Source organism: Montipora foliosa, chromosome 11, assembly GCF_036669935.1.
Source record: "Montipora foliosa isolate CH-2021 chromosome 11, ASM3666993v2, whole genome shotgun sequence".
In the NCBI taxonomy this organism is placed as follows: domain Eukaryota; kingdom Metazoa; phylum Cnidaria; class Anthozoa; order Scleractinia; family Acroporidae; genus Montipora; species Montipora foliosa.
The window spans coordinates 35,758,700-35,776,104 of record NC_090879.1 but is presented as its reverse complement, the minus strand read 5'-3'; the positions used below and the strand labels follow the sequence as shown (position 1 = coordinate 35,776,104).

At 36.1% G+C, this 17,405-nt stretch overlaps 2 protein-coding genes and 1 pseudogene across 2 annotated transcripts in view; 2 read left to right on the top strand and 1 right to left on the bottom strand.

The window, feature by feature from the left end:
• LOC137976970 (uncharacterized) overlaps window positions 1-320 on the top strand; it is a 1,116-nt gene extending 796 nt beyond the window's left edge. Inside the window, exon 1 of the mRNA XM_068824284.1 lies at window positions 1-320. This exon is cut by the window's left edge and continues 796 nt beyond it. Within this exon, the coding sequence (XP_068680385.1) occupies window positions 1-320 (320 nt within the window).
• A 3,951-nt stretch (window positions 321-4,271) lies between these two features.
• On the bottom strand, window positions 4,272-7,530 carry LOC137976969 (uncharacterized). The gene is made up of 2 exons (XM_068824283.1): window positions 5,940-7,530; window positions 4,272-4,339 (listed from the first exon to the last, which is right to left on the bottom strand). The coding sequence occupies exons 1-2, from the start codon at window positions 7,528-7,530 to the stop codon at window positions 4,272-4,274; spliced, it is 1,659 nt and encodes a 552-aa protein (XP_068680384.1).
• A 6,516-nt stretch (window positions 7,531-14,046) lies between these two features.
• On the top strand, window positions 14,047-17,157 carry LOC137976968 (uncharacterized; annotated as a pseudogene).
• The last annotated feature ends 248 nt before the right edge of the window (window positions 17,158-17,405 follow it).

Genomic DNA, 17,405 nt, shown 5'->3' with positions numbered 1-17,405 from the left:
ACAACAGAGATGGCGTTTATAACCCTGTGGTTATAGACTTTGGGAAAAGTGTCCCTATGAGTGGTGCCAGAGGACCGAAATCACTTTCAGCAGAACGCCAAAGGCAATATGCGAGAGAATTCCCTCACATTGCACCAGAAATTGTCGGCGGAGTGAAAGGGCAAAGCACTGCCAGTGACGTTTTTAGCCTTGCAAAAATTGGAGAGACAATTTTTAAGAAAGCAGAACTGGGACGCCTTCCTCTCATTCTTGTGCAAGCCTTGAATGCTGACCCCACAAAAAGGCCAGCCTTAGATAAAATTGTCCGCGAAATCTTTTGACTTATACGGGAATTTTACTTCGCTAATTATCTCTTTGTGTTTTATTATTATTTTTGCTGTTAAACTCATTCAGTGAGGCTTTTGAACCCATTTTTATAGCGGTAAGTGAGGAATAATCTTTCCCGTAAGTGATCCAATTTATGTGATTAGTGTAAGGGGAAATTGTTTTAAAAAATATGTTTTTCACACCGTCTTGTAATAAAAATAACATTTTCGTGTTTCAATAAACACAAATTTCGAATTCAGCTTAATTTATTTTACGACTATTTTTTCTTTGTATTGATTGATCGGTGTCCGCCATTATTGCCGCGTAAGGGCAGCTAAAATGCGCTTTGTCTTCCTCATTACAGAGATAGTGCAACGGAAATTAATGCTGGTTTTTGTGAAAGGACTTTTCAATGCTGCTAATTTGTTACTGACAAATTGAACGATTATTTCTTTGTCGCACCGAACTCTTGTTGACGGATAGGATTCGAATTGATGTGAGATTTGTCACCTTCACGCGAATGAGACGTCAAAAGCTTTTTATTTCTACAGAGCTCCCCTGCTGATGTTCGCCTATTGAATAGGCGAACATCAGCAGGGGTCTGCGATTTCAGACATCTATGAATCTCGTCATGTTTTGCGATGTCAATGGTTTCAAGGTTTTATAGGTTTCGTGGTGTCGATGGTTTCATGGTTTTGTGGTCAATGGTTTCATGGTTTCACACGACCCCACAAGCTTGTAAGCTTTAAATCCAATCGTGTGTAAGTAAAGGTCTTATGTTATGTTATGTTTCATAGGTTTCGCGGTGTCAGTCCTGACGGAATCTTTAACAAAACTCTTCAATTTCTTTTACCCAAAAAATGCTTTTATCACCCCAAAAAGCATGGAAACACCGTCATTGTTTGCACTCTGAAGCCAATAAGAAGGCTAGAATTTCTGATGCCCTACGCGGGTAACGTGTAATGTTAAAGTTCCAAGAAAATAACTGGTCTTGTAAGAGGAGCAACTATAAAAAAAGTATAAAGCCAACCCGCAAACTGATGAGTTTTGCGTGGAAAACCGAAACCATGTCTTGCGTGATCACAAATTGGCAGTAACAGAACAGTCGCAAGACCGTTTAGGTAATTTAAAAGTATTACTAAAGTGAGATCTACCAAAGCAGCGGTGAACTACGTGCTCCAGGCCCAAAGACTAACATCATAAGAAAAAAACCTGAACTTAAAAAATCATTGTTTAAAGATCGCTGTAAATCAGTCACAACGCATTCCTGTATAATTAATGTAGCTTCAGTAGAAGCTGCAATATGTTCTTCGAACTTTGGATCTGTAAATTCGTAAATCACTGTCCGTGAGAATTTAAGATTCGGCCAAAAACATTAACGTGTTCGGCCCAGCGTGACAAAAATTTGCAGGAAACCGGGCGGAAACCATCACATTCCTTGACAAAATAAAATCGTTTTAATTGTTCACTTCCAGGGGGCACTTTGGAGAAAATAAAACAACCTTAAGACCTCCTTTATCAATGAAAAAGTCTCCGTTTCAAAAGAGGTCAAAGAAAATGCTCTTGCTCGAGAAGGCCAATCAAGCCGACCAGAATAATTAACGCAAAAAATCAATATGTGTGTCGAGTCCTCCCAGCATGAAACAAGCGGCAAAAATCATATTTGCTCACTCAAAAAATAGAACCATCCAGAGTATTATCGCCAGAGAAAAATATTTATTGACACGAGCAGCATTTTAGCAAGAGATAAAAGTCGTCTATTGCCTACCGAAACTCTCTTTACTCGCGGAATGCTCGCTCAAGGAATTTTCCTACTCACTGACATTTGGAAAGTTGGTATCAAATGGGCATTTCTGAGGTGAATCAAATCGTTAAAACCAAGTACTTTCTTGTCACCAACAGAATTTGAAAAAAAAGTATCATACAAAGGTTTGCCCTTTGACATTCTATGGAATGACATCTACCCTCCGAGAGCTCTGGAAAAATCAAAAACTACCAATGTACCACTAAACTGTAAAGAACAAGAGTCTTTCACAACCGCCTTTTTGAAATCGAAAAAGCCCAGCAGACTAGCTTATCAAAAACTGGTGGAATTAAAATGTAACTATAAAATTTCTAGTCAGCAGAAACAGAGCAAAGTTTTCCCAGAAGCTCGTGATTTAATCTGGCAAAACGCTTATATGACCGCTTTTAAATGTACCAAACAAGCACCAAACTGACTGAATTTCAGTTCAGATTCCTTCATCAAACTTTGGCAACAAACGTACCTTTAGTCAAAATGGGATACAAAGATGACATTAGGTGTTCATTATGCCATGAAGAAGCGGAACTTCCCTCATCCGTTCAGGTTCTGCAGCAAAATAGACGTTTTCTGGAAATACATTATTGCCTTTCTAAAGGATCGTATACTTTTATCCAACGACTATCTCCTTAACAGTCTTGTCGTCTTGGGTCTGATGCCTGATACTTCCAAAAACAAAGCCGCAATTACGTTCGTTATGTTACTTGTGAGATTCTACATTTGGCTTTGCAGAAGCAAAAGAAATATTCCAACTATTGAAAATTTTAAGCCTTTTTTAGAACAATATAACATAGAAATTGAACCTTTCCCTCTTTAGTAATCGTTATCAGTTTGGGGTCTCTCGCTCTTTTTATACTTTCCTTCCTACCAGACATTCATTACTATTTTCCTCGCCTCAACAAGTATATAAAGCTAATTTTCAGTGAATCAGCAGAGAAAATATCTTTAATCTCTTTTTTCTCCTTTGAGTTAAAACTACAGTTAACTGAAATTTACCATACTTTCCCACTCCCTATATTTTCTAGTTTTTGTAGCGTATGTAATCCGTATTGTAAGTGGTGCAAGTAGCTGTTATCTATATGTAAAGCGTGGATTATAGTACTGTTAGTAGTCTAAGTATCTCATTGTAAGTAAGTATTGCAAGTTTTGTATTGTAAGTAGAGTATAGTATTGTTCGTGGCGTAACAAAATCACATTGTAAATAAATATTGTTTTGTAAGTAGAGTATAGTTTTGTTAGTAGCGTAAGTACCATACATTGTTTGTAAGTAAGTATTGTAAGTAAATACTTTGTAATTGCAAGTGTTTTAAATAAATTAAATTGAATTTCAAATTAAACATACCACTGAGCACTACAGCAGGAATACAAATAATTTCCAGGTTTGTAGCTTGATCTCTCATAAGATTTACCAGGGGTGAAACAACAACAATAATGTCCAGTATAGTTCCACGCAGTGTCGCAAACAAGCGGCAAAGCTTGATAGATAAGGGATTTACAAAATGCCGTCGGCAAATTTATGAACTCATCGGTCTTCTCTATAAAAATTGCCGGATAGCGTATCTCTGATACTTGTTTAACTCTGCATTTATTACAAATTTGTCGCACACCCGATCAAATGCCTCACTGATTGGTGAACGTAAATGTCGGTTGTGTTTAGCAGACGTCTGTGGGGGAGGAATGAATGTGTGACGAACAAACCCCAAAGGACGTCTGCGGGGAGGCTACTTGACACCAAGAGACATATGAAACCATGAGACCTCTCACACCATGAACCCTGTAAAACCACAAGACCTTTGACACCATCAAACCTATGAAACCACGAACTCATTGACACCATGAAACCTATCAAACCATGAGACCCTTGACACCATGAAAACATTAACATCATGAAACCTATGAAACCATGAAACCAATAACACCACGAAACCTATGAAACCATGAAACCATGAAACCATTGACACCACGAAACCTATGAAACCATGAAACCATAGAAACCACGAAACCAATGAAACTACGAAACACATGAAACCACGACACCACGAAACCTATGAAACCTTTGACACCATGAGACCTATGAGACCATGAAACCATTGACACCACGAAACCTATGAAACCACAAAACCAATGACACCACAAACCTATGAAACCATTGACACCACAAAACCTATGAAACCATTAATCCATTGACACCAAGAAACACATGAAACCATGAAACCATTGACACCACGAAACCTATAAAACCATGAAACCATAGACATCACGAAACCTATGAAACCACAAAACCTATGCAACTTTGAAACCCTTGACACCAAGAAACCTATGAAACCATGAAACCCTTGAAACCACCAAACCTATGAAACCATGAAACCAATGACACCACGAAACCTATGAAACCATGAAACCATAGACACCACGAAACTATTGACACCACGAAACCTATAAAACCATGAAACCATGAAACCTTTGACACCACGAGACCTATGAGACCACGAAACCATTGACACCACAAACCTATGAACTATGAAACCATTGACACCACCAAATCTATGAAACCATGAATCCATTGACACCAAAAAACACATGAACCCATGAAACCATTGACACCACGAAACCTACGAAACCATGAAACCATAGACACCACGAAACCTATGAAACCATGAAACCTATGAAACTATGAAACCCTTGACACCAAAAAACCTATGAAACCATGAAACCCTTAAAACCACAGTAGTATATGACTTGGGGCTACGGAATCATTTTTTAATGATCTCTTAGCAACACAACTCCTATACTACTTTCCATTTAATGGTCTCGTATTTTCGGTTTACTAATTTTGATCTACTATTATGGTTTCCAATTTTTGATCTCGTACTTTTGATCTAGTATTTTTGGTCTCGTATTTTTGGTTTTATGATAATTAGTATACTTTCTGAGAAAAACAGGAAGTTGATTATGTGATTGAGTGGGACTTTCCCTAGTGAACGAGTCATGAGACAGACGTGTGATTTCTGTCGACCAATCAAAAACTTCACATTTTCACTACATAATTGTGAAACGTTTCAGTGAAAAGTTATTAATTTGTGAAACTTTTTTGTGAAAGTCATTTATTAAGTTTGGAGAAGATGCCTTACTCTTTGAAGCAGTTGGATCAACGCTATCAGAACATTTGTAATAATATGAAAGATGCCAAGGAGTATACAATTCAACATTAGAAAACCACAATTGAGATGGACCTTCAACATTTTTTTACTACTCTTGATTCTCGAAACCTAGAAGAATGTGATGCAGAGTTGGAGATGATTGAGGAAACAATTCGTCAGTGCCGATCGGCTGTTAGGAATGAGCAGTCTCGACGTTTATTGGTTATTGAGATTAATCGCAAGACTGAAATGAATACCAAGAAAGCAGTACAAAAACAAACATTCAAACTGAAGAGGAAGAAAGAGTTTTTGAATAAAGCATCACCATATCCATTACGATCACAGCATTCGATTGGACATTGAAATGGAACATTAAAATTGAACTATACTGTGATGACCGTAAGCGTGACTTGTAATACCATCTTTTAGTATATATCTTTTGTCATCGAAGCAAGATAATGACACTTTGTTTAGTTCGTAGCTTCCAAGTTGATGTTTATTGCTCCTGATTGTTTTCATTGTATGATGCATTTGTTCGTTATTAAATAGTACATTTTTATAATTTTCATGAGTTATGTTGTTTTTGATTATATTTTTCTTGATTCCCTTAGCAGTCCTTCCGCATTTGTTATTGTCTTTTATATATGAATACATTTTTGATCTCAATCCGACAAATTCAGTGATTGGTATACCTGCTGCCTCATCTTTGAATTTACCGATTACTTTTTTATTTGTATTGTTGAAATGTTGTGAATCTTGAGCATAATCACTGTTATCGAATCTATTTTTATCATCCCAAAAGTCTTGATACACATCATTAGTTTCAATTTCATAAGTTAAGCTGTCTGTGTCTGTGAATAATAATTTTGCTTTGCTGTCGTATTTTTGTTTGATATAATTGTAGTGGAAATCATACATTAATGTCTTGATTAGATCTAAGATACACATACCCACATATGCCGGTCTGTTAAGGGTTAGTGTTTCTTTAATCTTATGAACAGCTACAAGGTTTTCATTGAAGATCTTACTGCTTACATAAGTAGGTTTAGCAACCATTTTTAATAGTTTCTTTTCATCAGTCACTAATCTAACATCTACTCGTTTTCTGATGTTTTCCATTGTTTTTCCAAATACTGAATTATTCATAAGTTTGAAGAAATCTTTTTCAAAAGCATTTTTAGCATTAGTTCTTTTATGAGTGTTGAAATCAATATATTCCTTCAACGATGCAGACTGATTGAACTCCAGCACTCTATGGACTTTGGTTAATATTAAACCTAGATCTGTGTATAATTGTAGGTTTCTATAATGCAGTACATAATTTTTTTTATTGCTTAATGTTGGTATTAACTTATGAACTAAACCAGTTGAGATATTATATTTCTTAGCAATGTTTTTACAATAATCTGATAGCATGTTTTTTGTTACTTTTACTTTTTCCGGTCCTATTGGATATTCATTATGAAGATCATGCAACTGTTTAGGATATGATAGGTCTACTTCTAGCATTAAACCTTTCTTGCTATCATCTTCATACTTTGCTAATTCTATATTGTCTATCTGTTTTTCTGTCATCCATCTGAATCCACCAGTTGGTAGGTATTGTGACATAGCCCATCCATACAGATTGTTAGCATCAAGATACATGATATATTTTGAGGGCGCCTTCTCATCATATGTTTTCATGTATTTATTGTTTGCTTTACCGTATCGATTGGCTATATACGATATACCACCCCTCATACCTTTTTCAATGAATTGAAACATATCGACATCAGTCATCAGATCTAATTTGATATTGGTCATTTTTAGCATAGCATCCCAGGAAAGCCCAGGACTGGTAAAATAATGACATGGGTCCAGTTTATAGTATTGCAGACAGGTCTTTCGAAAGTTTTCAAAGACATCAGCTAATAGAAGGATGTCAGATTTAAGATACAGGTCATGATACTCTCCCATTGTTTTAAGCATGAATGTTTCCCATACAGTCTGAGCATGTTTGTAATCTTCACCTGAAATATGCTCATCATTCAATATACTGTAAAAGTCTTCTTTTGATGGTAGCTTTTCATCGAATTTTTCAAAACTGTCCATAAAGTCATATGGATAAACTCCTTTTTGAGACATTAAATCAAACTTTTTACCTTTAAACTCTTGAGTAGTATATATTAATGCTTCTTTCGGTAGGTTGCTCACTAGTTTATCAAGACTTGAGCTCATAAATTGGAAACTATCAATGAAGGTGAGATGATTGCCAAGCATGAAAGCCATATACTTCTCCATGTTGTTAGGTATGGCATTGATATTCATTTGACACTTTTCACCTTTTTTATTTGTATATGTGTGTTTTTTAGCTATTTCACCAATCTCTTGCATTATAAAATGGCTGTCATACCCACGGAGATTATGAAATATTACGGGAATTTTATCAGTTATTCAAAAGTTAAGATTACAGTCTTGATGAGCGGATCCTCTGTACTTACTAATTATATGACAGTGATCTCTTACTCTCACATCAGTTTTATTGTATTTTTTCTCACATATATGGCATTTATCAGTTTTTTGGAATTTTTCTTCATCATCTTTAGTCATTCTCAATGGTTTAGTGAATTCTTTTTTTATAATATTTTTACAATATTTAACTTCCTCCAACATAGCTTCCATAAATTTGTAAACAGCTTTTTCACCTCTGTAAATTTGTACTGTTTTTGTGTATTTATCATCATAACAACAAACAACCTTGTATCCATAACCACAGTCTGTATGCTTCTGATAAGCTTCAGTAAATGATTTGTTATTGTTTGGTTGACAACCATGTATTTTTTCTGTGATGGCTTCAAAATCTGCATATATTACAAATGGCACTGGTAGTTGTTTATGGAAATTATTGAATTTTAATATATTGTCATTTTTTGCTGGCATTTTTATCGATTGTGTCCCATTCACTTGTATACAGTTTTCTTTATGATCAGTCAATACTCTTTCAGAGCTGAAGCATTGAAGACAATACATGCAGAAATGTTTCCTCTCTTTGTGTTTCGTTTGATTGTACATGAACTTGTTGAAATCTTTGATTAATACATAGTGATTGTTTTTGTTTTCTGTGATTAACAATGAATGAATTTATGAATTTCGCGCAGTATAAGTGATTAAATCATTCAAATCATTCAGTCTTTGTACTTTTCTTTTGAAACATAAATTGGATATGGTTGTTTGTCTTCATAACCGAAAACATTTATGTTTATTTCATTCTGCTTTTCTATTTTATTGTACTGTTTGGTAGTCACTGGAAATTTAATTCCTGAATAATCCAAATTTTCAATGAATTGCTTGTCAACTTTTTTAATTCTCTGTGGGTATTTGTCTTGAGGATGTAAATGTCTGATGTGGCACCACCTGAAACATTCATTGTCATCATTTTTCATGTTTATCAATCCCTTTGCAGAATTTCTGAGTTCTGTAGGTAGTCTTATATAAGAAGATCATTTAATTGGTTCATATTTAACTATATTAATATAATGATTGTCAACAGATTGAACAGTCCAACCGCTTCCTTCTGAAATCCAAACTGCAATCTTATTCAAGATTTGCTGTTTTGATAAAGATAAAGCTAATTCAATTGGTGTATCATTTGTTATTCTTTGGGGTTGACTGTTGAAATAAGCTGTTTTAAACAATCGTTCTTCACGACCTATTTTCTTTTCAAATGTGACTATCAGTGTTTCAGCAAACTTGAGCCCTTTCATTGATATTAATATGTTTTCGATATGGTTAGCAACAGCCTTTCTTGTGTTGTTTAGTTGCATTAATGGGTCTTTGTTGTTTTTGATATCTATTTCATAAGACTTTGTGTAGCCTTTCAGAGCTTTGTTTGTTTGCTCTATCTTAGTTCTCGGCACTGGTACTGGTTCATATCCATCTCTGAACTCTATTGGTGGAAGAATTATGTTTTTTTCATGATCTTGAACCATTTGATTTACACTCTTACGAGGTGCTGGGATTGGTCTAATTTGTTTTACAGTCCTCGGTTCTGGTACTGGTTTATCCCTAAATTCCAATGGCGGAAGAATTATATTTTTTTCGTAATCTTGGACCATTTGATTTACACTCTTACGAGGTGCTGGGATTGGTCTAATTTGTTTTACAGTCCTTGGTGCTGGTACTGGTTTCTTCTTTTCTTGCTTTAATAGCAATTCAATTAGTTTAGATTTGCTCAGTTTTTTGAGACTCTTTTTATCCATACTATTGTATGAGATATTATTTTTCATTATATAAATTATAGTAAATAATATTTCTTTAACCATTTTTTATGCGTTCAAATTATCCCCAAGTTAGGATACTTTGAACTATATATTTAATTTTAATTCCAGGGTTTAGAAATCCTATTTCGTGGGATTACAAATATCAGATATTCGTATAAACATAACAACTTTCTTTAATTTTCCAGACATGTTTCGACGGTACATCCGTCATCTTCAGTGTTACATATTTTGAAATCGCCGTTGAATTTAAAGCGCGCGCGATCTTACAAACTTCGTTACATTGCGTTGTCAATATTGCGTATTAAATCAAAACAGAACAAAACAAAAATTTAAATGAGTGACGCTTAGTTCCTTACAGGGAGAGAGTCAGGTTAATGTGTTTCACCTGCTGGTTGAGATCGGGCTTCTCCCATTTTATATACATGGATTCCTTAAGCTTCACTTGGTACTTAGTGGCTGCAGAGTCCAGGATCTCGAAGCAATCCTGTGTGCAGGATGCCTTAAAAAGACTCCTGATTTTGAAAGTAGTGAAGACTAACCTTATATCAATAGGTTTACATAACCGATTAGCAAGTTTGCGTATACACCTCTTGTTAATCAAAACCTTGATTGATAGAACTTTTAAGATAAACAACACTTGGATGGGGTTCCATACTGATCTTCAAAAATTGTCTGTCATTCTGCGGAGGAATCTCTTCCCTGAAAACCTTATCAACAAATATATTTCTAAATATATTCAGACAGCAGTCAAGGGAGGGAAACACAGTCTCATTCAGGAATCGAGCCCCAGGAAACACCTAAGTTTTTCTTTAAAATCCCTTACGTTGGGCACTTCTCAGTCACGGCACAGAGGTGTATACGCAAACTTGCTAATCGGTTATGTAAACCTATTGATATAAGGTTAGTCTTCACTACTTTCAAAATCAGGAGTCTTTTTAATGTGAAAGATGCTGTCCCTGTAGGGCTTCGCACGCGTGTGGTCTATAAATTTTCGTGTGCAAGTTGTAATGCTTGTTATGTTGGTGAAACCAGCCGACACTTTTCCACACAAGTGCGCGAGCACTTACTTTCATCAGATCTTCGAACGTTTTTAAACATCTGCAGAGTTCAGAGTCTTGTAAGGCATCCTGCACACAGGATTGCTTCGAGATCCTGGACTCTGCAGCCACTAAGTACCAAGTGAAGCTTAAGGAATCCATGTATATAAAATGGGAGAAGCCCGATCTCAACCAGCAGGTGAAACACATTAACCTGACTCTCTCCCTGTAAGGAACTAAGCGTCACTCATTTAAATTTTTGTTTTGTTCTGTTTTGATTTAATACGCAATATTGACAACGCAATGTAACGAAGTTTGTAAGATCGCGCGCGCTTTAAATTCAACGGCGATTTCAAAATATGTAACACTGAAGATGACGGATGTACCGTCGAAACATGTCTGGAAAATTAAAGAAAGTTGTTATGTTTATACGAATATCTATATTGTTGCTGCTATCTAGACCTTTTGAAATATCAGATAGATTTAATATGTGTCCATTTACCGGCAAGACTGTAATTTTTTCCATTTTTACATATATCACAATACCACTCTTTATGTAGCACGTAATCGGTTTTATTTTGTTTACGTTCCTCTTTGGTGTAGAAAACTGGTCTACCTCTTTTTTTAATTTCTTTATTCTCCATGTATAATATAACTATATATCTTTTTAAATATGTATGCGTTTAAATATAGCCAGAAACAGATTATATTTTTGGCTACTTATGTAGCGAAACACAGTATGAAACCGTAGTTACTATTATTATATGTTACATAACTTCGGTTTAAATATTTTTAATATCTTTTAATGATATCCAACTGTTGAGGTCATCACTGTATCCCTTCCATTTTACCATAGCTTTTTTCTTCTTATAATCCCTCCGAATGACTTTATCAATACGAAAAACATCCTGTCTGGCTTTTAATAATTCAGGTTGATAAAAACTCCCTTGAATATCTTCACCTCTGAGATCTTTTATTTTGTATGTTATTGGATTAGTGTATTGGATCTTATCAACTGTAAATACTTCTTCTGTCCAATTTGGTGTATAACCCTTGTCGAACACATTCCTTTTATACTTAGATATTCGGACCTTATCACCTATTTTAAATTTCGGTTTCTGTTTTAATGTTTCTATATCACCATATAGATTAAAGTAAACGGTTCCTTCATTCCTCTTATTAGATGCTTCTATAGGTGTCATCTTTATGCTTGAATGTTTTGTATTATTGTATTTTTTAACTAATTTTGGTAACATATCGAGATACATTGTATTACCTTGAACTGTGAACTGTCTCCTCATTTTGGATTTAATTGTTCTATTCCACCTTTCAACCACTGAGGATTTCTCCTCATTTTCAGTGGAGTACATATGTATCCAATTTTTCTCCAGCAAGTCTTTCAAGTGTTTGTTATAGAACTCCTTTCCCTTATCAACCCATAAATATTGTGGTTTTCTACCTTCCTTAAATATTGATTTGAATGCTTCAGTAACGGATTCACCTTTCTTATCCTTTAATGGTATAATCCAACCGTATTTGCTGAAAACATCAATAACCATAACAAGATACCGATAACCTTTATTCCATTTGCTAAATTTTTGCATTTCAACTAGATCACTTGCCCATATTTCATCAATATGATTACGTTTTATGGGTGCATGTAACTCATCTGCTAATTTTTCTTGCCAGTTTTCTTTACCTGACGGCTTTTTCCTTTTTTTGGAACTCCAAGTCCAAGCTTTTGCTTCATATCTATGGCATTTCTCGCCAACCAATGTCCCCATTGTCTTTCATTGTATGGCACTTTATCCAAAGCTTGTACCATTTTTCGGTCTGCTTTGTTTTTACATTTTTTGTCATCCTTACATACTGAATAATCAACGTCGTGCTGCATTGCTATAGCATCCGTTTTTCCAGTGGGCATATCATATATTTCTAATATTTGACCTGTTTTTGGGTCATACTTTAGTTGATCTTCTAGAGGGTTATAAGGGCCCGTGTAATGATGACCGGGCAGGGTCCATCCGCTTTTTGGTTTTGGTAATTTACCAATAGCTTTGTGAATATCAAGAGCACCCCCATTATGCAAAGGATCCAGTTTTTTTGATAAATCAGATGTCAAACTATCCAAAGCTTCATCTAGATATTTGCTAGCCATACCTTTTATTTTTTGTTTAGCAAAATCTGATTTGATAGCCTTTGAAGCACCATATTTACCGAGATTATATAATCCTTTTAAACTGTCCTTCAAAATTATTTCACTTAAAAGCCCGCCCGTTTCCCTGTATCACTTTTTCTTTTTTAACAAATTTGGTCTTTTTAATGTGGCATTCGGCACAAGTGCAATAAAACATTAGTCTACCATTTTTAGTTGTTTTGTAACCTGAAGGCTCAATGCAACTAGTTACTTTCTTTTGTTTCAAGCAATAAGATTTCATGTATATTCATACGTTGTATATTTTTGAAATAACTGATTATAAATTCATGGTTCACTGATTTGTCTGTTGGACTAAATTTGGAATTATGAATGACTTCAAGGATTGATCTGCCTCTTTGTCTTTCTAACAAATAGTATAAACACCAATAACCACATAAAACAGAATCTCTCTCTTGTATTTCATCAGAACTGTATACTATTTTGTCACCACTAGTTTGTAGATATAATTGTACTTCATTTGGCATTATCAAACCGAAACTATCAAAGTATTCGGTCAAATGATCGTCTATGTAGCGATAACAAACCCAATGAGTGCCAGGACCAATTTGAGAATCTAAATTTACAATCCCCACTTCTTTGTGATTTATTTTATCTGGCAAATTGTCTCTGCTAAATACACCTCTGAAATATTTTATACCCAGATATTTTACCCAATTAATCAGATCAAAATTACTTAGGGGTTTGTTAATGAACTTTATAGAAGTGCTCCTAGGATTGGAATATTGTTGAAGGGACTGTTTTTCCCTAAAAGTAAACCTGACCCCCTTTTTGTCTTTTTTTGGTCTTTTTTTTTGGTTTCATCCCCATACCAACTGGATTTCCCCAAGTTCCATAAAATGGTGGAGGCATCAAATCTCTTGTCACCCTACCACCTCTGCTTCCAGGGACATATATCGGTGTTCCGGCTATTCCGACAGGATCGACTTGTAAGCCTTTACCTCTTCTTCCAGGTACAAAAATTGGTGTCGAACTCATATCCAAATCATCAACTTGTAAACCTTTACCACTCAGAGCATCGATAACCATAGGTATCCCGATTGAAGCAAGGATACTCCAAATACCACTTCCAATCTGTTTTTGAGTAGGTTTGAAATGCATTCCGGAACCTTTTTTAAGCGCTTGTAATATGTCTTTCTTTTGTTTTGTTGTTAAATGATCTTTGTATGATATCAATTGTTTTACCTTTGAATTAGGTATCATTAATTGACCACCGAATAATTTATCAACACCAAGAGAAGCAAGACCAGATAAAGCCCCAGAAAAAAGAGCACGCCGGGCAATTTTTGATCTGATTTGGGCCATGGATCTGTCCATAGTGTCCAGGCCTCCAGGAGTAACATTTCACTCGGCCATTCCGAATGCGACCAAGGCGTATAAGCACACTAGGATTTGTTCCATTTTCGGAAGACTGGTACCGAAAATGGATTTTGGCGCTAAAGAACAAAATTGTTCGGACTGCAAGCTTTATTTTGATAAACAGCTTGCCGTGGTTACTATTGTTCATCAACCATATTTCTCGATTCTAAAACTTGCCTTGTCCTTCGTTAGCGAAATGTAACGCCACCAACAGAATAAAAGGTTTTTTTGAAGCAAATTTTCGCAGAGAAAGAGACTGTGTTTTATCGTTCTGTCTGACCAAAATAGAGGAATATGATCTGAACTGTGTTTCTATCGTTCTGGTTTCTTACCGGAGGCCGTAGATTTCGCGCAAGAACAGCTTTTGTCTACCCGTGCTTCGACACTCCCGGAACACTCCATGGGAAGCAAGAGCAGGGGAAAGCCAAGACGTTCATCGCACGGTTCACAGAGGGATCGCTTTCCAATCGGGGAACTGGCCAGAAAAAGGGCTACTCTTAGAGCTGAATATTTGTCGAAGTCCAAAGAGGTTTCTGGTCTACAGAAACAAATTCAGCGACTAAAGAACAAAGTAAGTCTTAGTATTATTTGTGCTGAAAGCGATGTTATAAGCTAGTCTTGTGATTTTTCGTGCAATGGTTTATAGAGCTTACAAAATTTGCCATGATAAGCTAAAAAATATATATGTAAAAATATATATAATAAAAAAGAAACAAAAATATATTATAATATAATAATGAATTTCCTTCTTTCTGGCATTTTTTTTTCTAACCCAAAGAAAGAGAAGCTAGAGACTATAGAAGAATTGCAAACAGACTCGGTACCTTCACAAAGAACACCAACATTTCAAGTAACTCAGAATGCATCCACCGTGAGAAAGAGAAGTCCCACTCAACTCACCAGTGAAGGAGTTTTGGATTTACCAAGACGAAGTGCTCACAGAAGGCAGTTAGAAACTCTCACTGCTGCAGCAGAGATTAATGGAGGGTCATGCGAGAACAGGGCTCCTGCACTTGATGGTATGTTCTCGACTATTTGTAAGTATGGCAAGATTGCCGATATATCTAGGTACGTTTGCTCATCCCGAAAGGTGAAAAAGGCCACTGTGACCAAAATAAAAATGCACTGTGCAGAGTATGAGAAAAGTGAAGAGAATTTTATTCGTTCCCTTTCACTGCTTTATGCAGGTGGGGTAATTAGTAAAGTTAAATATCAACAGACAAGATCATCTATTGCAATGAAAAATACAGGGAGACATACCAAAAAGGGTTTTCTGTCAAAGAGAAGACTCACTTATGGGTGGGGTATCCCAGTTCCTAAAACCCTTCCATACAGTGTCCTAATGAATAAAATTGAAGAACTTGATATGGGAGATGTTATCTCAGTAAGAGGAACTTCGTGTCATGACTTACCAGTAGACCAACATGTTGATGGGGTGTATAGGAACGTCTAGAATTTCCTACTCATGCTTTGCAAATTCTATTTTGTGACTGATGAATACAGGAAAGAAAGTGACAAACTGACCTGGTTTGGTGAGAGGGAGGGAACATTCAAGGTTGCCATTGGGGGTGATGGAGCTCCATTTGGAAAGTGGGACCAATCAATGTCCTGGTTAATTAGTTTTCTAAATGTGGGACCAAGGGTGGCCTCTCCCAATGACAATTTCCTATTGTTCGGCGCCAACTGTAAGGAGGACCATGAGGTGGTTGTTAGATTCACAGAAAAATTAGCAGCAGACATAGAGGTCATTGAGAAGAAAACCTACACAGTAATGGGGAAGGATGTTACCTTTTCATTTGACCTTCTCCCAGGGGATATGAAATTTCTGGCCTTTATCAATGGGGAATTATCTAATTCAGCAAAATATTTTTCCAGTTTTGCTAACGTTTCCCAAGATGAAAGTAGTTCACTTACTGGGAAATTTGGAGTAAATCAAGATTGTAAGTGGAGACCCTGGCAGTATAGCCAAAGAATTGCTATTGCAAAGCAGGTTGTTGAATTCAAAAGAAAACTCCCAGCTCATTTAGCTGCAAAAACAAAAAGGAGTAAAATCACACAATTCATTGCTGGAAAAAAATCCAGGCAAGAATTTCAACCCTTTATTGGGAAGCTTTGTGAGAGAGAGGTTGTTGAACCACTTCACTAAAAGAACAATGGGGTGCAGTATTTACATACAATGCTGCTTGATGTTGCCATTTCTATTAGTAACCTTCCCAATAAATTAAACAGCCTTAGTGAACTCCCCCCAAACTGTGCAATTACCAGATATCTGAAGGCTATGGAAAATGATGTCAAAGCAGGGAGAATGAGAAAACAATTGGGCAAGTGGCTTCTTGAAGACAGGGGTAAAGACAAGGATTTTACATATCGCTTGACTGGTAAAGATTCACGGTTAATCTTACATGGGTTCATGTATTTAGTCAAAGCAATTCAGGGTGACTCAACAGACCAAAAACTTCTAATGAAACTTCTGCAAATTGTTTTTATTGGTACTAAGCTCAGGGATTGTGCTGCAATTTTTTCAATGTACCATCTCACTGAAGAAGATCTTGCAAAACTTTCTCAGTTGTGCCATGATTATTTCACTGCAGCTGCTTTGTTTGGCTCTTCAGTATCAGGCACTGTATGGAGTATTGGACATTTAGTCTATGCTCACTCCAAGCTAATGTTTGACAAGTATGGTACAGGGTTGGGTATCAACACAATGCAGGGCAGGGAAGCTAAACATGTGCAAATTGCTAGCTTTGCCAGAAATACCCAGTACAAACAACGTTGGTATCAGGTTTTTAGGCATGACCACATTAGCAAGCTATGGCTTCCTGTCAAGCAACCCTCACTTTTAGCCTATCACCAGTCACATGACACTCTTATTCCTACCCGCATTCGTAAGGATCCCCAACATTACTGCTATTGCGGCTTGGATAAAGAAGCCGATAGTGAACATTGCTTATTCCGTGGACATAAACTCATGCGGGAGATTAAGAAATCTGTATGTGATGGCAAACCAACACAAGAATGTTTAAGTTACTCAGAATGAATTTAGCATGTATTAATTAGCTCAAGATGCAGTGTTATCCTGAGTATTTTATGCAAGGCCGTACGGTCTAGTGATCACTCGGTTACCCTAGAAGACTACTATATTCAATTGAGTTGACTAACACTTCTGGTTTCCCAAAAGGACTATCGTTTTTGAAGTTCAGGTGTGTAGCAATGTGGGCTATTTTTTCCCTGACAGATTTGGAATTGTAGTTGTTATAATGCCTAGGGGCAGCCAAAGATTTTCTT